General features: G+C 41.1%; 2 protein-coding genes across 8 annotated transcripts in view; one reads left to right on the top strand and one right to left on the bottom strand.

Moving 5' to 3' along the window:
- TRIM68 (tripartite motif containing 68) overlaps positions 1–26,819 on the bottom strand; it is a 39,500-nt gene that overhangs the window by 12,184 nt on the left and 497 nt on the right. For 2 of the 7 annotated variants that reach the window (XR_011649954.1, XR_011649955.1), the window contains exons 2-8: positions 20,625–21,107; positions 18,771–18,866; positions 17,593–17,853; positions 17,119–17,141; positions 16,431–16,531; positions 16,038–16,213; positions 5,564–12,997 (exon numbers count right to left, since the gene is read on the bottom strand). Coding sequence is in view for 5 of the 7 variants with exons in the window: in XM_058305826.1 (XP_058161809.1) it covers positions 15,663–16,213; positions 16,431–16,531; positions 17,119–17,141; positions 17,593–17,853; positions 18,771–18,866; positions 20,625–21,050 (1,458 nt within the window). In the remaining 2 variants the exon portion in view is untranslated. Of the gene's footprint in view, positions 1–1,841; positions 12,998–13,407; positions 16,214–16,430; positions 16,532–17,118; positions 17,142–17,592; positions 17,854–18,770; positions 18,867–20,624; positions 21,108–21,907; positions 22,003–26,819 lie in introns of those variants that run through there. The other 5 variants (XM_071218229.1, XM_058305826.1, XM_004476939.5 and 2 more) reach the window with 5 other exon arrangements.
- Positions 1,848–11,116, top strand: OR52I2 (olfactory receptor family 52 subfamily I member 2). The gene has a single exon (XM_058305830.2). The coding sequence runs from the start codon at positions 10,175–10,177 to the stop codon at positions 11,114–11,116; it is 942 nt and encodes a 313-aa protein (XP_058161813.1). The 5' UTR covers positions 1,848–10,174.

Below are 26,819 nucleotides of genomic sequence, written 5' to 3'. Positions count from 1 at the left end.
GAGACCCATGAGAGTTATGGCCATGGCCGATGGGGTTAACTACCAGGGCAGATGGCCCCTCTTTGGAAATGGTGTTTATATGTGATGAATCTGGACTCAGATGGGATCTCCCTTCATAAGACTTTCATGCTAATGTGCTGGAGGTGCAGTTAACGTTGGGATTTAAGATATATTTAGGGGATTTGAATCTCTGGACTGACAATGTGATAGCCAGGTCCTGAGCCTCAACAGACTCCAGCACCTACAATCTGATTTATTGGACTTACCACACTCAGCTAAGATGGAGTTGAAGAAGGACAATCACCACACCATGGAGCCTAGAGTGATTACAACTGAAAATGGGAGGATTGCATCCAGCATCCATGTGGAATTTGAGCCTCCTCTTGACATAGAGGTGCAATGGACACAACCAATCCAATGTCCACATAGAAGAGGTGGTATTGGATTGAGAAAAGTGGACATGGTGGATGATGGGTATGGGGAAAGGCAGGAAGAGATGAGAGGTGGAGGTGTCTTTGGGACATGGAGCTGCCCTGGATGGTGCTTCAGAGGCAATCACCGGACATTGTAAATCCTCACAGGGCCCACTGGATGGAATGGAGGAGAGTATGGGCCATGATGTGGACCATTGACTATGAGGTGCAGAGGTGCCCAAAGATGTACTTACCAAATCCAATGGATGTGTCATGATGATGGGAACGAGTGTTGTTGGGGGGGGAGAGGGGGGGTGGGGGAGCGGGGTTGAATGGGACCTCACATATATATTTTTGATGTAATATTATTACAAAGTCAATAAAAAAAAAAAAAGAAAAAAAAAAACAAAAAAAAAAAACTGCTTTTTGACCTTGAATAAAAGGGGGAAATGGAAAGGACAAATGAGTTTATTTGGCTATGAGTCTACATAAAAAGAGTTGGGAGGTCATCAGAGGGGTCGCGCATATGCAAGCTTCAGCAGGGTCCCAGAGACAGCCCAAGTAAATACAAAGCCCAGGTACTAGTTCTCCTGAGGACTACAGAGACCCATAAGTTCTATGGTCATGGCAGGTGGCTCTGGAGTTCAGTGCCATGTCAGTTGGCCCTACTTTGGGGTTTGTGTTCCTGAGTGTGATGGAGTTGGACTCAGATGTAACTTTTCTACACATACCTCTTCTGTTACTTTTACCAGAACTGTGGTTGGTGCTGGGGTTGGGGTACACTCAGGAGACCTGAATCTCTGGACTGTTCATGTGACAGCCAGGCCCTGAGTCTCAGCAGACTTCCAACTCCTACCCTCTGGTTTATTGGACTTACCCCAGCCAGCTAACAGGGAGGTGAAATAGGTCAACCACCACACCAGGGAACCAAGAGTGCCTACAACTGCAAGCAGGAGAATTGCATTCATCATCCTGTGGAATCTAAGCTTCCTCTCAGTATAGATGTGGAGTGGACATAACCATGCCAGGATCCACAGGATGGAGGAATAGAGTATGGATTAGAGTGGACTTACTGATATTCTACTACGGAACTATTGTGATTAGTAATGGAAGAAATTGTAGCATTGATGTGGAGAAAGTGGCCTTGGTAGCTGCTGAGGGTAGAGAGAGAGAAGAAGAAATATGATGTAGGGGCATTTTCAGGACTTGGAGTTATCCTGGGTGGTATTCTGGGGACAGATGCTGGACATTGTATGTCCTGCCATGGCCCACTGGGTGGACTGAGGGAGAGTGTAAACTACAGTGTAAACCATTGTCATGTGGTGCAGCAGCACTCCAAAATGTATTCACCAAATGCAGTGGATGTCCCACGATGATGAAGGAGGTTGTTGATGTGGGAGAAGTGCGGTGAGGGAGGTGGGGTGTTAAGAGGCTTCATATTTTTTTAATGCAACAATTAAAAAATAGAGGAAACACACACACACACAAGGGAACAACAACAAAAAAAGAAAGGCTAAAAGGAAGGGATGTAGAAAGCATTCTATGCAAATGTAAATACAATTGTGATGCTGATATCAGACCAGGTAGCTTCCAGACTAAAATACCTCAAAATAATATAAAAAGTACATATAAAACGCTAAAGACTTTAATTCATAATGAAGATATGTGTTATAAATATCTATGCAGCAGATAACATACCAACCCCCTTTATACAAAAAAAACTTTAGGAGATAGATGAGGAAATAGAAATAGATTAATAGCAGAAGTCATTATCATAGTACTCCTTATTTAAGAAATGTCAAGTGGGAGAAATTAATAGCTATAAAAAATTAAACAATATGACTAATAACTTTGTATTCTGATACAGAGAATATACATTCACTATTGGAACATCCATGAAGTGATGATATATAATAATAATGTCAATAAGTTCCATAGAGATGAAATGATTTTAAAAATTATTAATGGAACTGGAAATCAAAAAAAATATTTTTAAAAGATTCTTTCATCTGGAAATTTTAAAACTCTAATAAACAACTCTTAGGTGAAAAAGAAGAAGAAACTGAAATTACAGAATTTTAAAAATAAACATATACTTAAAACACTCACACCAGAATATATGTAATAAAATGAAATCAGTAGTCAGAGAAAAATTATAACTTAATACTTATATAATAAAATAAATAAAGGCAATTTATAACTTGAACAGGTTAGAAGCATAACAAATTAAACCAAAATGAAATTTAAAAATAGTGTAGAAATAATATATAAAATTTTAAAAAGAGAGCTATTAAATAAAAATTCTGGTTCTCTGGCACAATAAGCAGAATGAAGAACACTCTAGCTAATCTAATGAAGGGGAAAAGAAAGATGGCATAAATATACAAAATAAGAAAAGCCAAGAGTGAATAACCACTAAAACTGATGAAATAACATAAAAATAACTCTGCCCAACTCTGCAGATAAATTTGAAAGCCTGAATAAATTTGATACAATAGAGTACAATATGATTTAAAACAATGCAAAATTGACCTCAGTAGAGGTAGAAAGCATAAACAGAGAGATGTCCACTAAGGAAATAATATTTTATCTAAAAATGACTCCCCAAAAAAATACTATGCTCAGAATATTTTGTAGTGGTATCATAGAGAAAAAACTCGCAGAGAAAAAACTCGCAGAGAAAGGAGAAAAACATCTATTTTTTTCCTTATGAATCAAGTATAAAACTGATGGCTGAACCTGATAAAGACTGCACAAAAAGGAAAAACTAAAGATTATCCCCCTTTTACATATTGATACAAAAATACTAAGTAAAATATATGCAAACAGAATCTAACCACATTAAGTAAATACACCATGGCCAAGTGGGATTTATTCCATAAACATAAGTGTGGTTCAAAATTAAGAAAGCCTTTAATTTAAATCACCATATTAATAGATCAAAGGAGAAAAATTTGATTCTCTCCAGAGATGTTAAAAAGTCTCTTTGGACCCATAGTTTCTATGCTCATGGCAGATGGAATTCAATGCCATGTCAGCTGACTACTTTGGAGTTTGTGTACCTGAGTGGGATGGAGTTGGACTCAGATGTAATCTTTGTTCACAAGCCTCTCCCGTTACTTTTACTGGAACTGTGGCTGGCACTGAGGTTTAGTGTATAATCAGGGGACCTGAATCTCTGGACTGTCCTTGTGATAGCCAGACCCTGAGCCTCAACAGATTTGCAACTTCTACCCTCTGGTTTATTGGACTTACCCCAGCCAGCTAACATGGAGGTGAAGAAGGTCAACCACCACACCAGGGAGCCAAGAATGCCTACAACTGAAAGCAGGAGACAGGAAGCAGACTTGGCCCAATGGATAGGATATCCGACTACCACATAGGAGGTTTGCGGTTCAAACCTTGGACCTCCTTGACCTGTGTGGAGCTGGCCCATGCGCAGTGCTGATGTGCACAAGGAGTGCCCTGCCATGCAGGGGTGTCCCCCGTGTAGGGGAGCCCCATGCACAAGGAGTGCACCCTGTAAGGAGAGCCGCCCAGTGCTAAAGAAAGTACAGCCTGCCCAAGAATGGCGCCACACACGGAGAGCTGACAGAAGATGACACAACAAAAAGAAACACAGATTCCTGGTGCTGCTGATAAAAATAGAAGTGGTCACAGAAGAACACATAGTGAATGGACACAGAGAGCAGACAACTGGGGAGAGGAGGGGAGAGAAATAAAAAATAAATCTTAAAAGAAAAACAAAACAAAAAAAAAGCAGAATCGCATCCATCATCCATGTGGAATCTAAGCCCCCTCTCAATATAGATGTGGAGTGGACATAACCATTCCTGGGTCCACAAGATGGAGGAATAGAGTACAGATTAGAGTGGACTTACTGATATTCTATTCATGAAGTATTGTGATTAGTAATCAAAGAAAATGTAGTATTGATGTGGAGAAAGTGGCCATGGTAGCTGCTGAGGGTATGGAGTGGGAAGAGGAGATGTGATGTGGGGGCATTTTCAGGACTTGGAGTTGTCCTGGGTGGTACTGCAAGGACAGTTATTGGACATTGTATGTCCTCCCATGGCCCACTGGGTGGACTGGAGTAGAGTGTAAACTATAATGTGAATCATTGACCATGTGGTACAGCAGTGCTCAAAGATATATTCACCAAGTGCAATGAGTCCCATGATTATATAGGAGATTTTTGTTATGGGAGGAGTGCGGTGAGGGGGTGGGGGTATATGTAACATTAAAAAAAATAAAGAGAAAAAAGTCTCTTTGACATTATTGTACACAAGAACACTCAATAAAATTAGAATTGTTTATAATTGATGCATCTACTTCATTCTTAAAACCTGTATCTCAATTAAAGGATAAAGAGTCAAGCCCTCCCATGAAGATCAGGACCAAGGCAAGAATGCCCATTGCCTGAGACTGTGTTTTCTCAGAAGCAGATTCTGAGTCAAGGACTTCTAACTTTTGTGCTGAGGTCTATACACTTCTCCAGTTTGAAAATTTGTCTCTCTATTCCTTGGCCTGCCCTACATTCTTTTTATCTTATCTATTAGAACAGTATTTTATAACACACTGTCATATATATCATAGATATGAGAAATATTTAGCCCACCATGAGCACCCAGGCAGAGTTGAGGAACTGAACTGAAAGTGAACTTTGAAAGATTAACTATCACTGTGGATATTTCTCCCACAAAGTGTAATATATTTATTATTGCCAGAATTTGAAGCCTTACTCTCTTAATTACTAGCTTTGTGACCTTCCATGTACCTCAGTTTCATCTGTAAAATGTATGTGTAATGACATCTACTTCAGAAGGTTGTGAGAATCGAATGAGATAGTTTTTGAAAAGAATTTATCAGGGTGCCTGACACAGAAGTTTTCATAAATCTAACCTATCTTGGGTTTCTTATTTTCCTTTCTCTTTATACTTAGCTCAACTCCTCTTCGGCCACTGAGCAATGCCTTCTGCGATCTGGAAAGCCTCTAGAGCCATAGCACAGAGAAAAAGCCAGTTACAGTGTTTGGCTGCTAGGCAGAGGGCAAAGGAAACCTGGTGCCCAGGGAGAAGACAGGAAGATAGAATATCTAAAGGGGGGAAAAAGGCTCCCAGTGGGAGTTCTTTGAAAGTGACAATACTCACCTTGGCTCTATGTTGCTCACCACTGATCTCCTCTCCCCTCCTGCTCCTCTTGAAGGGTCTTATAATAAAGCTCCCTTTCTTTTCAGTGAAAGAAATGTGTACTGCAGGAATAGATGCATCTGAGAAAATTGGATAAAGAAAACTCCAAGGATGTAGGTAACTGACTTGGGGACTGGGAGGTGATGAGCTGATGGACTCTCAAGGCCAGGGTCACCCCAGAAAGGAGGATATCAGGCCCCAACCCAATTTACAAAGTGCCAGTCAAGTCCAGTGGGCACTACTGAGGCTAAGATATTTTTCTGGAATTGATAGGAGGATTGGAGAAATAGAAGAGGGGACTTAGAATACATGGCTGCTTTCTCTCAAAACAAAGAGGAAAAGGGCTAAGTCCAAATGTGGGATGGTAGAGAGACAATTTTTAGGGACCAAGGAAGTTTATAGAAAAGAAACCAGATAGTAGGGCTGATTGGGACCACATTTGCTTGACTATAAAGTTGAGTCACTCATCTAGGGGCATGAGGTCATCATAATCGGAAACAGAAAGACTAGATTTAGAAGATTTGTTAGTGATTTCACCAGAAAAAGTAATTTCAGTTTAAATTATGCATTCCCCATCTTTTAAATGGGAATGAAAAGCCCTCAAAAAATTCTATGACTTAGTTACTGGACTGTAAGTGACTTATCCAAGATTGTCTTCAAGGACTGACCCTCCAGGACTCTGTGTGACAATCTCTGCAGGGGTGAAGGCAGAGGCAGGTGCTGGACTGAAAAGATGTCTTAGGAGAGTGTGGCCAGAACTTTCTGAACAGCAGTATGCTTCAAAAAGCAGGAAGCAAAGGTATATGTATCTTGATTTGGGTAGTGGATGTGATCAGGTATTCACTTCACAAAACTTTATAAAGTTGTACACTTGAGGCTTTTCCATTTTACAGTGTATACTTAAGTAAAAAATACCAAGAAATGAAAGAGTGGGCAGTTATGTTAAATGTTTTGCAGAGGTCAAGTAAAATAAAGAACTAAAAGAAGTCATTGCATTAACAATAGGTCACTGATAAAGACTATTGTTGATTTTAGCAAGATAACTTTAGGTAGCAATTGGTTGAAGAGTGAAATAAGAATTTTTTAAAAAAGGATGATGAATCAAACCAAATTATCTTGGTTTTTGAAAAGACTAATAAAATATGTAAATCTATTGCAGTGCTAATCAAGAAGAATAAAAAGAAAGAGAAAAAGAAACCTGAAGGGAATTAAAGGTATGATTAGGTAGAGGTTGCCAGGGATGGAGAAGGGAGGGGTGGTACAAGTCATGAGCCGAGGCAATCTTTAGGAAAAAAAAGTGAATTTATTCAGAGAAGCCAGGAGAGGAAGATCCTGTATCACAGGTGAATGGGAGGGGAGGCATTCTGGTTCCTTGGATGCTTTTGCTCTTTCTTTGAGAATAATGCACATCCTTGTGTTTGCGGCATCCAGAAGACATACAGCAGTCTTAAGAATACCCTGATATGTATCTTTTTTCCAATCTTCACTACCATCCTATTCTGAAAGCCTTTCCCTTGTCTTCTCATGATCTACCACTTAAGGTGTCTCACTCAGTGACTACATACAGCAAGGTTCTTTTAATCAGACCATGATGTGGAGCTCAAACCGTATTCATTATATTCCATTATAAGGCATCTTTCATTTTAGGGCATTGCTTATTTCAATAAAGACCTCAATTTTCAAACATAGCCAAGGGCAGGTTAGTCTCAAGTCTTGGCAAGTAGGTATCCTTCATTTAAGTTTGCCTGGACACCTGGGAAACAGTTTTTGGGCTATGTGTGACTACTGTAAAGTCAGCCCAAGTCACAGAATTGGTGTGGTGACCCACCAGGCTAATGGGGCCTTTGAAAGACACAATAGGGCAGTGAAGGTTTGAGGAAGGAGATGATCAATTGTACTTACTATGATATGGTCTGCACCTGGGGACTTGAGTCCAAGTCTGGGATCAGGCTACATGTCCAGGGTCCTTCCCCAGAAACTGAAATGATCTGATATTATGGTGGTCGTAGAAAAACAGTTGCAGCGGAGATATGGCCTAAGGACAGAGTTATTTGTCATACTCATTTTCATTCCATCCTTAATTCCATTTCAAATAGGTAACAGTTGTTATGTGACAGCAGAGGTGTGAACTACCCTGGCTTTTTTATTAGTTATGGATTGTGTGCAAATGTAAGGAGTCCTTCTGACAGTAATAACAAAGAAAAAACAACAAACAAAAGCAAAAAACCCTAATCTTGAGAACTTCCTTATAATGAAACAGATTGAATAACTGCATCACTGTCAAGATTATAAGAAACTTGAGTTCTTCTATCTTGACTGTGTATGGCTACTGAATGAGACACCTTCAGTAACTTTTCAGTGATTGCGGGAGGACAAGGGATAGGCTTCAGACAATGCAGGGCTGAGACACTTTTTAAATACTTAGCCTCCAAGTCAAACTGATCCAGTTGAGTATGCTGTTTGGAACAATCTAGGATGATGGGATTAAGCAAGGGGAAATACTCTCAAATATTCCTAAGAGATAGGGACCTATCTCCATGTTAACTAATGAGCAAATTAAGGCTAAGAGGATTTAAATAACTTGACAAGGTAAAACAGCTAGCAAGTGACAAAGTAGGATTTTCAGTTTTGAGAATCTGTATCAAGAACCACTGCTCTTAGCCACTTTCCTATCCTGCCTCCTGATGCTATAGGACCAATAAATATTTTTGGCTGTACATAGAAGTATGTAGGATTTCTATGCCATATTTAAGGAAAGAGAAATTAGATTCCTTAAAGAAGTTTAACCAATGTCCCCAACACTGAGTGATACCATCAGAGGAAGAAGACCCTACAGTGTTCTCAGATGGGTGAAGAAATGTGCACATGACAGAATACCAAATGAAATCATAGAAACCATCCATCCCAAGGAGAAAATAACTAAAGCAGGGGTTCTTAACCTTTTTTGTTTCACAGACCCTTTTGCCAGTCAGGTAAAAACCAAAGACCCTTCCTCAGAATGTAGCAGCAGACATTTTATGGCACACCCACACCAACACGTCCCCACAGGAATGTTTTTTTGAATTTTCAATTCCTGATTAAGGAACCCCCGATTAAGAGTCCCCTGATTAAGAACCCCCAAACTAAAGGGATACCACACAGGGATGAAATGGTAGTTCAATGTTGACCCCTTATATTTGGGTTTGACCTAACAGATTATAACATATTATATGTTATGGTAATACATGAATGCAACAGATTAGAGGGTAAGTGCAGTGATAAATAGACATTGATGTGTTGGATGTCAATTCCTAGCAGTGCAAAGAAGTAGCTCTCTGTCTAATCAATATTGACTAAGGTCCCTAGCATCTAAAAAAATGTTTGCCAGTATTCATAGTTGTTGCTTTGACTATTAATCTGGGGCTAGATGGCTACAACTGGGGGTCAAAGGTGTTAATAAGATCTATCAAGACTTGGATTCAAATTTTAAATTTACCACCTACTTGCTATACAAACTTAGTAAAAGAATTTAATCTCATTTTAATTATACCAATTACCTTGTATGAAAGGGATGTTTGTCCTGTTTTACAAATGGAGAAAAACACTCAGATTGTGAATACCAATTTTTCAGCACAGTATTGGACATACTATGTTCACTAAGGAATGTTTTCTTTTGTAAAGAAACCATCTTAGACGCCTGAAATATTTTTGGCAAATTATCATGAAGAGGGAGTTAGCCACATTGAAGAATCACAAAAATTCTATTGGGGGGGGGGGGGTATTTATAAGGTAGCCCAAAACTTTTATTTGTCCTTATCTAGTCTATTAATTGAACCTAAAGCAATAGAAAATCCAGGTTGAAATGTTGAGAAGGTAGAGATTATCTGCTATGAAAACTGGTAATAAGTCTTCTAATTATCTTACTTTCCTGAATCTATTCAATTTATTTCTTCAGCCAGAAGAATGTGTCCTTCATGTTTTTTCTAGGTAAAAAGATACTGAAGGGGATGCAAAATGTGACATGGCTGACCTCAAGAAGTTTTATTTCATTCAACAATTACTATTAGGAACTGAGAATATAAAGATAAAAGACAAATTCTGTCCTCTGTTCATTCACTGTGTAAATATTTTACTATAAAGAATAGAGATATATTTTAATGGACTTGTGTACCAAACTATGGATCACACATTTGGTATAAGGGAGTGAACAAGAGACACACACTTAAGTGCATACAACAAACTAATAGGGAGGGTGGAAAGTGGCAACACTTACTACACTGTATTAGAATATCAATTTAGGTCCCTCAGAGGTCAGCATGTGAGGTGCTAAGGAAGCTTGAAGGACAGGTTCCTAACTTAATATGGGTTTGAGATGCAGGAGATAGAACAGGCTTCCCAAAGGAGGTAACCCTTGAAGGATGAAAAGAAATAAGGAAAAGAAGTGGAGAAGGTTATCGGTTTTGATACCATAGTCCACTTGCTAAGAATACAATCAGGCTTTCCCAAAACCACAGCTGGGAACAAGTCCTATAGAACTGCATCTTTTTCTTACATCACTTTGTGCATTAACAGGAAAGTAGTCTTAAACTTGTGATGCTGGGACTACCCTTCAACCACACAATGGAAAATCCTGATACTTTCTTCCTTGTGGGTATCCCAGGGCTGCCGTCCTCACATCCTTGGCTGGCTATCTCACTGAGTGCCATGTACACTGTGGCCCTGCTAGCAAACTTCCTCATTGTAACTGTAATCTGGATGGATTCTAATTGCCAAGGGCCAATGTACTACTTCCTGTGTGTTCTGTCAACTGTAGACATTATTATGGCTTCCTCTGTTGTGCCCAAAATGGTGAACATCTTCTACTCAGGAGACAATTACATCAGCTTTAATGCTTGTTTCGCTCAGATGTATTTTGTTCATGGAGCCACAGCTGTGGAAACAGGGCTGCTGCTGGCTATGGCTTTTGACCGCTATGTAGCCATCTGCAAGCCCCTATACTACATGAGTATCCTCACACCTCATGTGATGCAGGGAATAACTGTAGCCATTACCATCAGAGCCATCATATTCATGACTCCACTGACTTGGATGGTGAGTCACCAATCTTTCTGTGGCTCCAATGTGGTCCTGCATTCCTACTGTGAGCACATAGCTGTGGCCAAGTTGGCATGTGCCAACCCCATGCCCAGCACTCTCTATAGTCTTATTGGTTCCTCCATTATTGTGGGCTCTGATGTCGCCTTCATTGGTGCTTCCTATAAACTGATCCTCCAGGCAGCATTTAGCCTCGCCTCGAAGAATGCTCGACTGAAAGCACTGAGTACATGTGGTTCCCACATGGGGGTTATGGCTCTGTACTACCTACCTGGGATGGCATCCATTTATGTGGCCTGGCTAGGACAGGACACAGTGCCCTTGCACACACAAGTGGTGCTAGCTGACTTGTACCTCATCATCCCACCTACCTTAAACCCCATCATCTATGGCCTGAAGATCAAACAAATACGGGAGCGAATATGGGGTTTGCTGATGTGATGGCTCTCTGAACACTGCAACCTGGGCTGGTGAACACAAAATCTGTTCAGACTTTGAGCATTCCAGCCAGCTGCAAAGGTGCATTACAGATCTGTGAAACTGGTTTAGTCTACCTGGAAATTGTAGGAATTCTAAGATTAGGTTGTAAAGGGTATTCTTGCATCACTTTTCAACTCTTAGCAAGCAAATGAAATTTTTATTTTCTACCATCATTTTAACCAATGACTATCTTAATGAGATACGATTGAGAAGGGATGGGGATTTTTCTTTCGTTAACTTCTGACCTATATTTCCAGCCTAATATCCTACCTGTCCCTTTGCATGAGGAAAGAAATTGTTTGGTCCCCGCGTAACTGGCTACTTTTCTCAGAACTGCCCCCTCCTCATGTGATTATACAGGACCTGGCCTCAAGCCCACTGATGAATCCACATGTTCACTCTTGGACTAAAGTCCTTTTACATTAAAAATTGTAACCAGTTTGTTTGAAAAGATATAAACTTGGGATTGCTGATGGTGACTACTTTCCAACACACAGGCTTGGATAAAGAAACCTGGTCCACAGAAGAGAAGCTGATTAGTGAGACTGAATGAAGACTTTTGAGTTTTGGTATCTGGTTTCAATTCTTTCTGAACACCCAGGTACATTTCTGTTATTAAGTTCTGTAAGATACCCCTAAACCCTTTTACCCTTCTTTTGTCAAGTTCCTTTCTACTGATGGGGGGAGGGGGCCATATTAATTCAGAAAGTACTGAAGTGAAATAATAAAAGGACAGCACTTACCATATTTGATATATTGCATGTACTGAGAAAATATATACAATTAGTGATAAATTTCTAATTCCATAATTCTAAGGGGGTATTTCTAGGTACTATTAAAACTGAACTCTTGTGAACATGAGCACTCACCTGATAATGCTTTCACACAGATCTTTTTAACAACATGGCATCCATGACTGTTGCTAGTATTGGACTTGTTTACCTACCCATGGTATCAGTGGAGTAAGACTCACCCTCAAAAAATGTGATAATGGTGCACTGAGGTCCAAAATAGCAATAAGAAAAAAACCTCTCCTCCCTTGCAACCCTTTAACAAAACAAGATCCTGAGGTAGTTAAGAGTAGTTGATAAGATTCCCATTTTTAAAATGCACATTATTCTTTCTCCATATTCAACCCCTAAGAATTGATTATAACCATTAATTCAAAGAATATTCGATGCACTAAATAATCTGGTTATTAGACAAATGTATATTCCAAAAGAAAAATTTGTCAGCATTTCCAGGAGAGGTTAGTCCTGTCAGATTTGTTTTATTCATACTAGTATTCTCTGCATTTCACTGGGATTCACTGTTGGAACTCGAATATTTATTGAACCACATTTCTCAAAGTGACCTGGTTCCCAAGCGACATGGCTAGCTACCCCTAAACAGAAAATCTTGTGTTTCTCACAATACACTCAGATAAAGCCCCTGCCCTATCAATGAAGCAGTGTGTGCTTATTTAACCAGTACCTGGCACCCGGTCAGTAAGTGGCCTCTTTCACTGTTTGGAATTTTAAGAGATTATTACCACTCCTACTGGAAAAAATGGAGATTAGATTTCCTGTGGCGAGAGAAGGGGCAGAGGGTTATTGGCTCTAGGATTTGCCTATTTTTGCAGGATGCAATCATTTTCCCTTTTAGAATCCTCTCCCCTCCAAGGCTCAGGCAGTGTACCACTTGGTTTCTTGCTGGTAAAACAAGGATGGGCAAAGCTCATTCCTCCTTTGCAACGAATGGTAGTCTACGGAGAGTCAGAAGTGCCACCCTTGGCATCACATGGAGCAGTGCAGGCACTCTGTTCTCGACATGGCTCCCTGCCTCTTTTCCTTCTGGACCAGTCTTGAAGATCATAGTAAAAAAAATTATTCATCAAATTAGTTTTAGAACAGGATTATAATTAAATATTCTCTAGTTTTTCATATCCTGATGAGGCATGAAGAGCTTATTTTTGTTTTGATCCTAGGCATAGGAATGCAAGTTCTCTTATTTGACAAACATATATAAAATGCTAGACTGAGGCTACAATGGTGAAGGACACAAGTACTTGTTTTCTTGGGCTTATCAGAAGGGAAGTATGAGCAACCAACCTAGAGAAAGGGTGCTCATACACCTAAGAATGCCAATTTTCTTACCTGGAGATCTTAAAAATCAATGTGAAATAAACAAGCTTAACCTTGTAATTCTTCTAAGAAGTAATGACAGCCCCAAATCAACTTATAGATGTCAAACACATACACACACATACACTGTTATAAATGAGGCCATTCCATTTCTTAATTCATTGCAGGTTTAAATGACTTTCACATTTGCTAATCCTTTTTTCTGTGAACTTTCCAAGATTTGCCCAAAAATATCAACAGTACAAGAACAACACTGATTTGACCCCCAGCCCCTTCTGCTAAGTGTCTATGGACATGACTGGAATTGCTTCCTAAGGATCTGTTTCTCAGCACTACAAAACAATCTCCTGGGGAGTCCACCCCACAAAGACATTGTCCCACTAACATAGATCAGCTCAACCCTTTACCAGGACCAGGTCTGTGACTTTTCAATTTATTCCCATCCAGCAACTTCTCCCCTTCTACTCCTTATGCTCAAGGAGCAACTTGGAAGCACGGTGGACAGAATAAGTTTATTTCTCCATTTTGGCTTGTTTTACCTCCTTCATATGTAAACAGCAAACACAATTAAAGGAGAAAAACTATATTTACTACTATTTATTACAAATAATTAGAAGTTACTCTGTTTCAGCCTATGCCTAATCTAGCATCTCCTTTGCTGTCCATCTTAGCCTAATAATCACTACCTTTAAGCTTAAGCTACAACAGAGATTGCATTATATAGCATCATGGAGAAAATATATGTCGTATATACTATAGCCTCTTGCAATTAAGCCAAACAAATAATTCCTATGATTTTTCTATTTTTATTTTTTTCATTTTTCTTTTCTTTTTCTCCCCCATATGACTTTTAGCCATAATCAGTCCACAAAATATTCTTAAGACCCACAGTGAGTAACTTTTGTACAATCTTCCTTTCCCCATACAACAATCACTATAAGGTCAATATCCTAAACAGAGATACTTACATTCCCTTTAACCACAATATATGGCTGCAAACCCAGCTTTTGGGGTCTAGTTCTATTCTTTCTCCCCATACTTCCTTCCCCCTATTCCTCCTTCTGTCATAGAATCAGAGAACAGCAAGGCAGGGAGAATATTATGTAGTGGCCAGAACCATGAAGATAACTTTGCTGACCTCAATAGATCCAAGCTCTAGCCCAACCAGCTTGTGGGTGAGTGGGCCTTCCTAGTTATTTTTCTGTTTTCATTATCTTCATTCTGTACTCTGAGGTACAGTCCTCATTCTAACCCATAGAGAAATGCACAAAATCAGATATGCAACATATAACTAAGGCCCAGAGTTTGCTGTTGGCTTGGGCACTGTCTAAGGTGCTCTAGACTGTCAGGAGAGGCCCTAAGAAACAAAGGCACTGCTGTGAAGAGGCTGGCTCTAAGATGGGGAGATGGGAAGGTTACTACATACAAATCCATGGTTTGCCTACCTCTATCCTTGAAAAAGGAGCAAGAGAATAGGATCAATTTGTGATCCTCATAACAACCCTGTGAGGTAGGGGAGCATGCAAATATTATACCCACTTTTCCAATGAGGAAACAAAACCTTTCAGATGTGTGAGACATTTGAGATGTAAAGATAATTAATGATATGTAGATACATGACTTGAAAAGTATTTGTCAATCTTGTTTCATTTGAATATGAAAAATGCTTTATATTCTTATTTCAACAGCTTTGTGAAAAATAACTTGCTGCTAGGCCACTTCAGTTTCCTAATTCATGAAGTGAAAGTAAAAGATAATATGGTTTTTTGATCCTGCCACTTAGACAAAAAGGGTTAGGATGCAGGTCTCCTTAGTCTGGGATAAAGTGATTTGTCCAGCTTGTGCTAGATTTTTTGCTGTACTCCATTACTCTAGTCAGGCCAGAGAGTTAAAGTCAAATATGGTCTGCTCAGCAGCAGCAAAGCCTCAGATGAAGCATTCTTTGACTGCGATCAGCAGCAGCTCTGGATATGGACAGTAATTTTTGGTTGTTAGTAAAGCTCTACACAAAAGGACTTCTAAAGGTAATGTCCACTTGGCCATCCTTACTGACTTTTACTATGTCACTGAATAGGGACGGGGAAGAGGATCATGACCTACAGAACAGATAAAGTCCTGATCCTTACAATAAATTACCTTAGGACTACTCAGATCCTCACCGTCAGCCCTGTCATGCTCCGCCTTAGGGATGCAAGCCTGCCTCAGCTTGTTTACAAGAGGTTTAGTGACAAACTTACACCCACAGCGAGACTACTGGCTAGGCAGAGGAATGCCTAGACTCTTAAGCTCTGCACAGTTCAAGGGGACATTTGTCAGTATCTGGGTCCTTCAAGACCCCTGCAGGCCAGGCGACATTCCAAAGTCTCTGGCTAGGATGGTGACTCCTAGTCCTCCCCTTCCAGGGAGCAGATGGCCAGAGGAGTGGTGTTATTGGCTCCAATGCTGTAGCAAGGACTAAAATAGGGCAGGAGGGGTCCAGGGAAGGGGTAATGGGGGAAAGTGAAAATGTGGGAGCTGTTGTCTGTCACATTGTAGAAGGAGATATCATGGGCCTCGTAATCCAGGAAGACACCCACCCGGCTTGGAGGTACTGGCAGAGACAGGAGAGGGTACTCATCCGTGCCTGCCCGGTACTCATTTCCCTTCCTCAGTCTTATCACCCAGAATCCATAGTGAGGGGATAAGTAAACCACTTCCTTGCGGTCTACGTTTTCCTTACACACTCCCAGCCCCCATTCCGACCTGTTTCCCACCTCTACCTCCCAGTAGTGCCGGCCCGAGGAAATGCACTGACTGCCCAGGACAATATTGTAGCGGTAAAATCTCTCAGGATTATCTGGCAGTTTCTGCTTGGTATCACCATAATGCACGCTTTTTCTGTCCTCAGATACAATCAGGCGAGAGTAGGCAGTGTCTGGATCCAGGCGCACATCATCTAAGGAGAAAAGCTACTGGTTGGTAACAGTGACACAGGGTGAGGAGTGGGGAGGGTTGGTATGGGTGAGGTCTCTAATAAATACAGCCACAGATTTCTCAATGATAGGTGGGAGCAGGGTTAGGTGGGACATCCTAAAGACACTGAAATATTTTATTTCTCTGGGTGGGGGTGGAGGGTGGAGGGGTGCATCAACATTTCCTTCAGCATGTATTACCTGTATAAGTCTTCAGGAGCGCCCTTAGTCCAGGCACACGGCACTCTGTCTTCAGCTCCAGGGACACTGGTTCTGGCTGCTGCAGGCACCAAGACTTGCTGCTGGTAGAGAAGGGGATAAGTCTTGGGGCCTGAAGTCCTCGCTCTGCCATATGGGACTTCCCTTAGTACAGGAAAGAGGGCTTGGCCAGGGACCTGGTTAGTGAGGTACCCCGTCTCAGCACCTCCAGGGAAAATTGAGGTGTGATCATTAGGTGACTGATCCCATTCATAGCAGAGATGAGAACATGTACACTCCCATGCTGTGGGAAGGGTTAGAGGTGACTTTCCTATCTGGAGAGGTAAAGGTATGCCACAAAGGAATAGGGCCAAGACTCAAAGCATAGAGAGCTAATGGAAACACAGGGCAGCCTTTTATTCCCTTGGGCAATCTCCTTGAAACCACATACTTTCTAACTTTACATGACATTCTTACTGGTAATACCAGAAATGAATCTGACCAAGTACCAAGAAGGAAAAGGAAAGATGAACAAAGCTTCTCTAGCCACCACCAGGTGAGAGGGAGAAGACTGGCCCAGCACCTGGTTTCTTGCATACACTGAGTTTATATTTCTTTTCCACTTCTGGCTATAGTCAGGTCTCACCCTCCCTTATAGGGCTGCCTAGAGGCTCTGAGGCTGGAAACATACCTGTTTAAGACTTCCTGAATACCCTAGGAGGAAAAAATACAGCGCATGAGAAAAATATTGTGTCTGGGAGGGACCAGATAGAAAGCCCTGGGGGAGCTTTCTCTCTGGGAAAGGGAGGCAGAAACCAAGGCTGGAGAGAAGGTGTGCAGAGATACACGAGGGAAGTCTATGGAAGGGGAGCAGAGCATGCTGGGGTTTTTTTCTGGACTGGCAGACTTGAGGCTCTCTCTCAAAACAGGAGGGTGTGATTCCACAATTGCCTGAGCAGTGTGTTATCTTCAAGGCTACAATGGGCCAGACTGTCCACCCAACCAGGGGTAGGAGAGGAGCAGGTATTAGCTGGGGATATATGGGACTCATTCTGGCAGCACAGAGTGCTGACAGGCCCCTATGAAGACTAACTCATCCTCTCTCTTGGGCTCCCAAGCTATCTTCAGCCCTCACTCATGGTTCCCAGGAAAGCCTGCTACTCACCTGCAGCATCCACTGGATAGGTCTCTGCGACCTCTCTTCCAGCTCTGCAATCATCCTCCACAGGATCCGGCTCTGCTGGACTAGTGCAGTATGACTCATTTCCAGTTTCTGCATGGTCTCCCCCTCCTCCTGCTCTAGGCTAGCCAGAACTGCAGCTGCCTCTACCTCCAGCTGCTGATCCTCTGGCTGTTGTCTGTTCAGCAATCGTCGATATTTCTCAAACTCCCACATGATACTCTGCTTTCGGGTTTCTATCTGTATCTGCAGAGCCAACCTCGGGAAATTAGCATATTATTAGTGTCAGGGTCACCCAGGATTGAGGACACTGGCATGTGCACACACACATTCTGGAATGTTGTGGTACCAACAACTCCTGGAAAAAATAAAGGATACTGTTTTTCCTATCCTTCTGTTCCTGGGGATGCTCCTGGATTCCTGTGACTACTTTTACAGTCCAGGACATTATCTTGGTACTGTATGCTACAGAATATTTTCCATTTTCATAATAATAACCAGATATGTTAAACTTAAGTGTCTAAGGCAGTGTAATTGAACTGTGCTGTTAAATGGTTTTGCTTCCATATTGTATAAACTCAAGGTACTGTTTTTAGATCAACTCAATATTATCCACTGTTGATCAGAAGTTCTGATAGAGGGAGGCAGTATATCTCAGTGGTTGAGTGCTGACTTTCCACATACAAGGTGTCCTGGGTTCAATCCCCAGTACTCCAAAAATAAAAAATAAAAATAAAAATAAAAAGGTCTAATGGATTGTTAGTTATGCGCCTCATATTAATTTCAGAGGTGATTTTCCAATATTATTTTAATTATTGTACTCTTACCAAATATGGACAAATAGGTACAGTAGATCAGAAACGATGCATTGCTAAGAATTACACAAATCACAACACTGTAAGTTAATGTATATGCAAGGCATGTTCTTTTCCTTTCTCATGTATGAGAAAACCCAGAGGTAATCCCTACATTATGACCAAGAAACTGGAATTGAGACGCTCCACAGCCTGCCGAAGGCCACACACCCAGTAAAGAGAAAGCTGGTATTAGAACTCAGAGCTCCCTGACTTCAAACCCCCCATTCTGTCTCTCAGACAGATGAGGATGCCACCATGGGCAAACTGCAGGACAACATAAATTCTTTTCCCCAGGGGGTAACTTGCCTTCCAACTGGCAGTTCGTTTCTTCTCGCCAACTTCCAGCTTCCAGGCCTCCTCTTGCTCTTTCCTCAGATGTTCCAGAGCCTCATGAAGTTTCCACTGCAAGAGATAAAAACCTGAAAAGGCCACCTCAGGCATCCTGGGCTGATAATGAGGCTTCCTAGCATTGGTGGGTGATGAGAAAGCCAATGTCCCTTAGGCAATGAGTGAGAAGGAATTCTAGAAGAAAAGGAATGTCATGGAGGAGAGGATTTCTGCCCAGATAACATCCAAGGTAGCTTTCTGAGTTGAGAATAATTTCCCACATCTCTAAGTTTCTGAAAAGTAGAAGGACCATTTCCAACACTGTAGAAACTACTTTAGACTTTCCTAGCCATGCCCATTTTTTATCTTTATTTGCCTTATCATCCCAAGGTCTTCTAGAACCTTGTGGTTTAAATGGGTCAGCAGTATCAGTAGCACTTGGAAGCTTGATACAAATGCAGAATTTCAGACTTCACCCGGACATACTGAATTAGAATCTGAATTTTAGGAAAAATCCCTGGGTGTTCATATGTACATTAAAGGCTAAGAAGCACTTTCCTAGAACTCTATTGCAAAGCATCAAGTATTCTGATAATACTAATCATTTAGGAAGGACTTACCAAATGCCAGACATTGCTTAGGCTTTAAACATGCATTTAACAGTCACAATTCCATGAGATTGGCATTATCCCTGTTTTAAAGATATGAAAATTGAGGTTTAGAGAGTGAGCTCCCTAAAGCTGTTCAGCTAGTAAATGGTTGGGTTGGGATATGAACTCAGCTCCTGCACTATGTTATATTGCCTCCCTATTCCAACAGTCTAAAACAAAATGACAAAGCAATAATGCTAAGTACATATCTAGAATTTTTTAGAAATTCTTCTCTTACAAAGAAGAGCTAATTCAGGGCATTTGTATTATATTCCTGCCTTCTTACCTCAACTCCAAAAAAGAGAACTAAAATCAGTACTAAATCATTTGATCACAGCATCATTGGAGTAATTAATGATTTTGATCAAGTCATGCCATCACGGACATGTGAGGAAAGAGGAAGAGGAAGGCCTGGAAGCTGGAAGTTGACAAGGGTAGCTATAAAATTGGCCTAGGTGGCTCAGGGGAAGTGTTCAGTATGTAATTTGTGGCCTCTAAGGAGCAGTGGGTGCTTCAGAGATCACTTGTCAAAAAATAAAAGGGCTTAGAGAAGAGAAAGAACATTGTCTAAAGGACAACAGGACCAGTTTTAAACTTTGTTCATCCTGAAACTAATTTACTCTCAAGTCAGAAGGGACCTTAGAATAGCAGATTAATTCATTTCACTCAATTCTAAGTGACTTACCCAAGGTACCTTTCAGCTCTAAAATCAATAATTATGATCTCATTTTGGAGCCTCAGTTTTCCCCACAAAATGAGAGAGTTAAAGTGAATCATCCAAAGTCAAATGACTACTTTCTGGCATTGCTAGGAGGAATTTCCAAGTTCTGATAGGTGCAGTTTTGGTTACATATGTAACCGTCTCAAACCCAAATGCATTCAAGGTACCGAGAACTAAAACACAACTGGTCTTCAAATTTCCAGTACTGAAATGATCTTCAGGCTAGGCATTTAACCATGCTGGAGCAAGGGATGGGGTGTGCATAAAGTGGGAGAGAAGGGAGTCAAAGAAGACCATAAAGGCCAGGAAGGGCAGAGCTCAGTGTATCAGATCTCAGCGATCTGTAGTTGTGAGGGACCAAAGGAATTAGTTCTCTTTTAGCCTCTGGACCCCCAGTAAAGTATATGATCTGGAGAATGCCAAATGAGGGGCAGGGGAGAAGCTGAGGTGGCTTTCTCTCACCTTATATTCCCAGGCAACATCCTCCATGGGTACGACACTGTGGGCCTCATGCTCTAGGGACTGACCGCAGGCCTCACAGATCATCAGGCTGTCCTCTTTGCAGAACACGTTTCGCCATTTCCCGTGGAGCTCACACATCTCACCCTTCAGCCCCATTCCTGGACATAGCCCTAGCAGACGGACTTTTTCCACAACACTGGCCAGCTGCCAATTAGGCCGCAAGTTCCTAGGCTGGACAGGAGCCCGACAGAGGGGACAGGTGTAAGCCCAGTTTTGGGATTGTCCTGGGACCTCCCAGAGTCTGGAGAGACAGCCGTGGCAGAAGCTGTGGCCGCAGTCAATGCTCACAGGCTCCCTGAGGAAGGTCATGCAAATGGGACAGGCCACATCTTCCACAACTGCTTCTACCAGTGCCGCAGGATCCATTGTTCCTTCTTGTACCCTCCTCAGGACATGAATAAAACCAGTAAGAAGTCGTTAAGGCTGAGAAGAGGAAAAGAAAAACAAATAAGAGAAAAAGGTAACAAAGAGCAGAGAGACAAGGAAAAGGAATAATCAATGACTGAAAAAACAACTTCTTCCATTATTGACCTTATTAATAAACTCTAGCCTTCCCAACTGAAATTGTGACTGGGCCACATGACTTATACCACAGTGGGGATATCTGCAGATGTCTGAGAGTGGAGATTGATTGTTCTCCGTTTTCATTTATTTGGTCATCTCTGACTCTCCTCAGGGTTCGCTCCACCAATCCCATTCCCAATCCACCTCAATGATGCTCTCCAAATCAAGACTGTTTCCCTCGAACTTGAGTAAAGTCACATACAATGTGGAGTTTCAGTATCCAAAACTGAGGCCAGAAATAACTCTAGCATCACTTTCTGGTATGTTTACATGTACATTTACATACTTAAGATGCAGAAACAGTAGATACTTCAAGATGCAAGAAGCCCATTACCTAGATGCATTATTTTATTGTGCTGCACACTGCAGTATAAAGTCCAAGGAAAACAACAGTACTTTCTCCACACCATGTAAATGCCTGCCCCCTTTTCCAGCCATGAACATTGTTATTATTTAAGGAGCCAAAATGCTCTCCTCAGCCTTCAGTAATATGTTAGAAGCAGAGATGAACTAACACTTCTTAAGATAAAAACAAAGGACATCTAATGATAATCAAACCCTTATTGATGAAGTCACTACTCTGGGAAATAACCTTAGGTTCTTCCAGGGCAACACATGGGCACAGAACTTCCATGGTCAATGCCAGGCTCTTGATTCACCTGGAAATATTTCTTTATTCACTTGGAAAGTTTGTCTTACAGCTAGAGTCTGTAATGGGAGAAGCCAGGTTGGTCTCAGTCACTTCTGTATCCTCTGCGCCTAGAACAGTACCTGTTATGTAGTTAGTGCTGAATATTTATTTATTGAATGAATAAACGGCTAGACATAGGAAATAGTTCCTAAGACCACAATACTTTTATAACTTGTTAGGTAACTGAGAGTCTATTATTCACTAATAATAATGGCTAGCATTCCTCAAGCACTTACACAACATGCCAGGCACTGTTTCTGAACAGTAAATGTGGATTAACTCAGTTTATTTTACAACCCTAGATAGAACCATTATTGTTTTCATTTTACAGATGTTTTGTTTTGGGCTCCACCACTCTATCACAGGTAAATTAAGGTGCTTATCAGCTGATGTTAAGACAGGGTGGTTATCCTAGATTAGCTGAGTGTGGCCCAAGATAATCACAGAAGTCCTTAAAAATGAAAGAGGGAGGCAGAAGAATTTAGAGTCCAAGATAGAGATAGAGAAGTAACCACAGTAATAGTGTTACAGGTGAGAAGCACTGGACCCACCATTGCTAGCTTTGAAGCTGAAGGAAGGAACACTGAACCAGGGAAAGTGAGCAGATTCTAGAAGCTGAAAAGACAAGGAAAGAGATTTTCTTCTGAAGCCTCCAGAAAGAACATAGCGCTGACAACATCTTGATTTTAGCCCAGTAAAACACCGTTGGACTTCTAAACTACAGAACTGTGTGATAATAAATTTGTGTTGTTTTACAGCAGTAAATTCGGAGTAATTTTTTTATGGCAACAACAGAAAACTAACATACATCCCTTCTGAGACCCTCAATAAAATAATAAAAGAACAGCAGAGAGACTAGGAAGGAGATCATCAGTGCACACATGATTTATCAGCTTTCTGTTGAGAAATAAAACAGCAAAATAACTACTGACTGGGAATGCAAAAAGAACTAGAGCAGAGAGTGGATCTACAGGTAAAATCTAGACTCTAGACTCTGTTATATATATCATGGAGGGAAGAAGCAAGAATAGAGAGCAACTAAGAGCAAAAGGAAAAAGGAGACCAAAAGAATTGATGGGGGAAGGTAGAGGAGAGAGAGAAAAAATGGCAGTATCAACCTAGCAAATTTAATATCCTAGAAAGAGAACAGGTAAATGGGAAAAAAGTAATTTCAGTAACCAGTTGGAGAAACCCTCTTGAACCTGAAGGAGTAAGAACAGAGACTAAAAGCACAGGGACTGACAGATGAAGTTCTTACACTGGCAGAATTCTAATGAACCCTCCCAAATTTCCTTCTTTCTCTGTCCTTCTTAGTTAGCAAACAGCAGCCCAGCATTTCACACTGAGGCAAAAAAAAAAAAAAAAAAAAAAATTCTAGGACTACATTCTCTCAAGAAGGAAGTACTTGGGAAGAATCAGGGTTAATCTCTAGTATGTCCTGGGCTGTGGCATTTCAGGGCCCCTCAAACAGGCTTTCTAAATGTTTACCTTAAAGGGACCCTACTAACTGACAAACATCACCAGAGCAGAAAAACCTATATCGGCAAAATAGGAAAATCAATCTGGTTCCCAGTTCTTAAATATAAACAGACAACCACACAGGACCAGCTATGTCAAGCAAGCCGGAAGCACAAAAGACAAAGACCAAGATAAATACAAGTAACCCCCAAAAATAAGGAACAGAATGAAACAAAAGAAATAATTAATTTTCTTCAGATTCAAGATTCAAGAAGATACTGTACCTATAAAACAAGAACAGACTGTTGAGAAACAATCTGAGAAAAGAGAAAAAGCACTTGGAATTTAAATGCAAGTTTGTAAAAAAAAAAAAAAAAAGAAAAATTGGAAGGAAAAAATGAAGGAAATCTTCCTTAACATAGAACAAAGTGAAATGAGAAAACTAGACTAGAGAGAGCAAGTAAGAAAACAAGAGAGAAGAGAAGACAGAGTGTTCAGGACAAAAATCCTTGTAGGAGGACACGTTTAAAACAAATGGTTCAAATTGGGACAAGAATTTAGTAGACTTCTAGAATGTCTTCAAGAACAGACTGGATTTCAAGCAAAGGAGAGAAACTTTTATGGTTATAAGGTAAGCACTGCTTAGTGGTTTTAAAGTCAATCTATCATCAAAACAAGGAAGAGTTTGCTTTTACATTTTAAGGACTGAAATTTTCCAGAATTTTCCTTCTCCCACTCTCCTAGACAATGATTTTGCCATTTTCCTCTCTTCTCAAATCAATACCCCTTTCTCTATTGTCACTTGCTGTCGATGATCTTACTACATATTTCACAGAAATAATCAAGAGAATGGCAATAGGTTCTCACTGCCACATCTACTAACCCACCTTCCTTTGTACCCATATACTTTGTTTTCCTTTCTGTTCCCACAGATGAACTCTCCATCTTCTGATCTCAGACCAAACTTCTCCAGTTGTTCACTGGATGCCTCCTCCTCTCACCTTTTCAAGAACAGTTGTCTCTCCTCTCTCCTGCAGCTCACATTTTCCCTCTACTAGATCATTTCCATCAGCATTCAAAATGCTAAAATGGCTCCCAGCTCAAATAAAAACCCTTCCTTGGCCACATAACCCTCTTTAGTTGTTTCTTTTGACCATAAAGCTCCTGAAAGAGCTGTCTATAATTAATATCTACTCATCCTCCTCTCTTTTCATTCTTTCTTGAATTCACGCTAAGACTTTGGCCCATCTTTACACCAACACAATTCTCTTCACATTCACCAGTGAGCATCACTTTGTTCAAGCCAATGGTCAAGTCTCCCCCTTACCTTCCCTGACCTATCACCATCATTTTTTTTTTAAAGATTTATTTTTTTAATGTATTCTCCCCCCCTCCCCCATTGGCTGCTCGGTGTCCATTTGCTGTGTGTTCTTCTGTGTTCTCTTGCATTCTTGTCAGCGACACCAGGAATCTGTGTCTCTTTTTGTTGCATCATCTTGCTGCATCAGCTCTGTGTGTGCGGCACCACTCTTAGGTAGGCTGAACTTTTCTTTGCACGGGGCGGCTCTCCGTGCAGAGCATACTCCTTGCACGTGGGGCTCCCCTATGAGGGGGACACCCCTGCATGGCACGGCACTCCTTGCGCACATCAGCACTGCATGTGGGCCAGCTCACCACACAGGTCAGGAGGCACTGGATATGAACCCTAGACCTCCTGTATGGTAGGCGGATGCTCTATCAGTTGAACCAAATCTGCTTCCCTATCATCATCATTAGATGAAGGTGATCCCTCTTGGTTCTACAGGTCCTCTTCCTACTCACTGGCTGCTCCTTTTCAGTTTCCTTTGCTGGTTCTGCCCTTCTCCCTTTGGATCTTATCTGTATCTATACTCCCTCTGGAGGCAATCCCATCCCATTTCACCTTTATTTTTATTTTTTTTTAAAGATTACTTTTTATTTATTTCTCCCTCCTACCTCCCTCCCCCCAGTTGTCTGCTGTCTGTGTCCATTCGCTGTGTGTTCTTCTGTGACCGCTTCTATGCTTATCAGTGGCATGGGGAATCTGTGTTTCTTCTTGTTGCGTCATCTTGCTGTGTCAGCTCTCCATATGTGTGGCGCCATTCTTGGGCAGGCTGCACTTGCTTTCGCGCTGGGCAGCTCTCCTTACAGGGTGCACTCCTTGCACGTGGGGCTTCCCTATGCGGGGGACACCCCTGCGTGGCAAGGCACTCCTTGTGCACATCAGTACTGAGCATGGACCAGCTCCACATGGGTCAAGGAGGCCCGGGGTCTGAACTGTGGATTTCCCATGTGGTAGACGGATGCCCTATCCATTGGGCCAAGTCCGCTTCCCCCATTTCACCTTTAAATACCATCTACATATTAACTACATATTGATGATTTCCACATTTATGTCCCCAGTCTGGATCTCTCCTTTAAAATTAAGACTCATATCCTCACACATACTCAACATGTCCATGGGATGTCTAACTGACATTTCAACCTTAACATGTCAAAACCAAACTCCTATGTTCCCTCCCTCTTCCTCTCTTTAGTGTTCATCTCAGAAAATGGTAAATCCATTTTTCCAGCTACTCAGTCCAAATCTTAGTAGTCTTTATGTGTTAGATTTTTTTTAATATTCCATATCAAATCCATCAGCAACTCTTACCAGGTCTACCTTCGAAACATATCCAGAATCCAAACCCTACATCACTATTCCTCTAGTCAAAGCCGCTTTCCAAGTAAAAGCTAAATCCTTACAATATAACACATTATCTGTGCTCCTGCTACCCCTGACCTCATCAGCCCTCTCTCTCTCTCTGGTTCACTTTGCTACAGCCACTGGTCTTACTGTTCCTCAAACATACCCAGCACATTCCCATCTTAAGACACTCTTCCCTCCATCTAAAATACTGTTTTTACCAGGTTAGCCTGCCCTGATCTCCCTATAAAAAATAACAGCTTCTTAAGATTTTGCTCTTTGCATAGCACGTAACATCACTTGACACGATGTATTTGTTTGTCATCTTATTTTCCATACAATAAGCTTCATAAGGATAAGGACAGTGCCACGACTATATCCCCAGTGCCTAGAACAGTGTCTCAAATATGTGTTGAATACATGAGAATCAAATCAGATGATAGGAGCTTGGAAGTGGAAGAATTGTCAATATCCTCATTTAATATAGCGGGATACCATGAGCCCAAAGTTGATAGCTCAAAAACTAGAGGTTGAAATCTAATTTGAAATCTAATATTTAAAGCTACAAGGGCGATCAGAAAAACTAAAATAGGGCAATAAAACATTCAGGAAAATGTGGCAGTAGAAAAATGAGTTAAAGACGATAGATCAAAAAAATACAGAAGCTTATTTAAGTTTTAGGTCATAAAAAAGATCTAAAGATAGAAAAGTTACAAGT

The sequence above is a fragment of the Dasypus novemcinctus genome, chromosome 10 (genome assembly GCF_030445035.2).
Source record: "Dasypus novemcinctus isolate mDasNov1 chromosome 10, mDasNov1.1.hap2, whole genome shotgun sequence".
In the NCBI taxonomy this organism is placed as follows: domain Eukaryota; kingdom Metazoa; phylum Chordata; class Mammalia; order Cingulata; family Dasypodidae; genus Dasypus; species Dasypus novemcinctus.
Note: the sequence above shows the minus strand (reverse complement) of the source record. Positions and strands in the feature narration are given on the sequence as shown.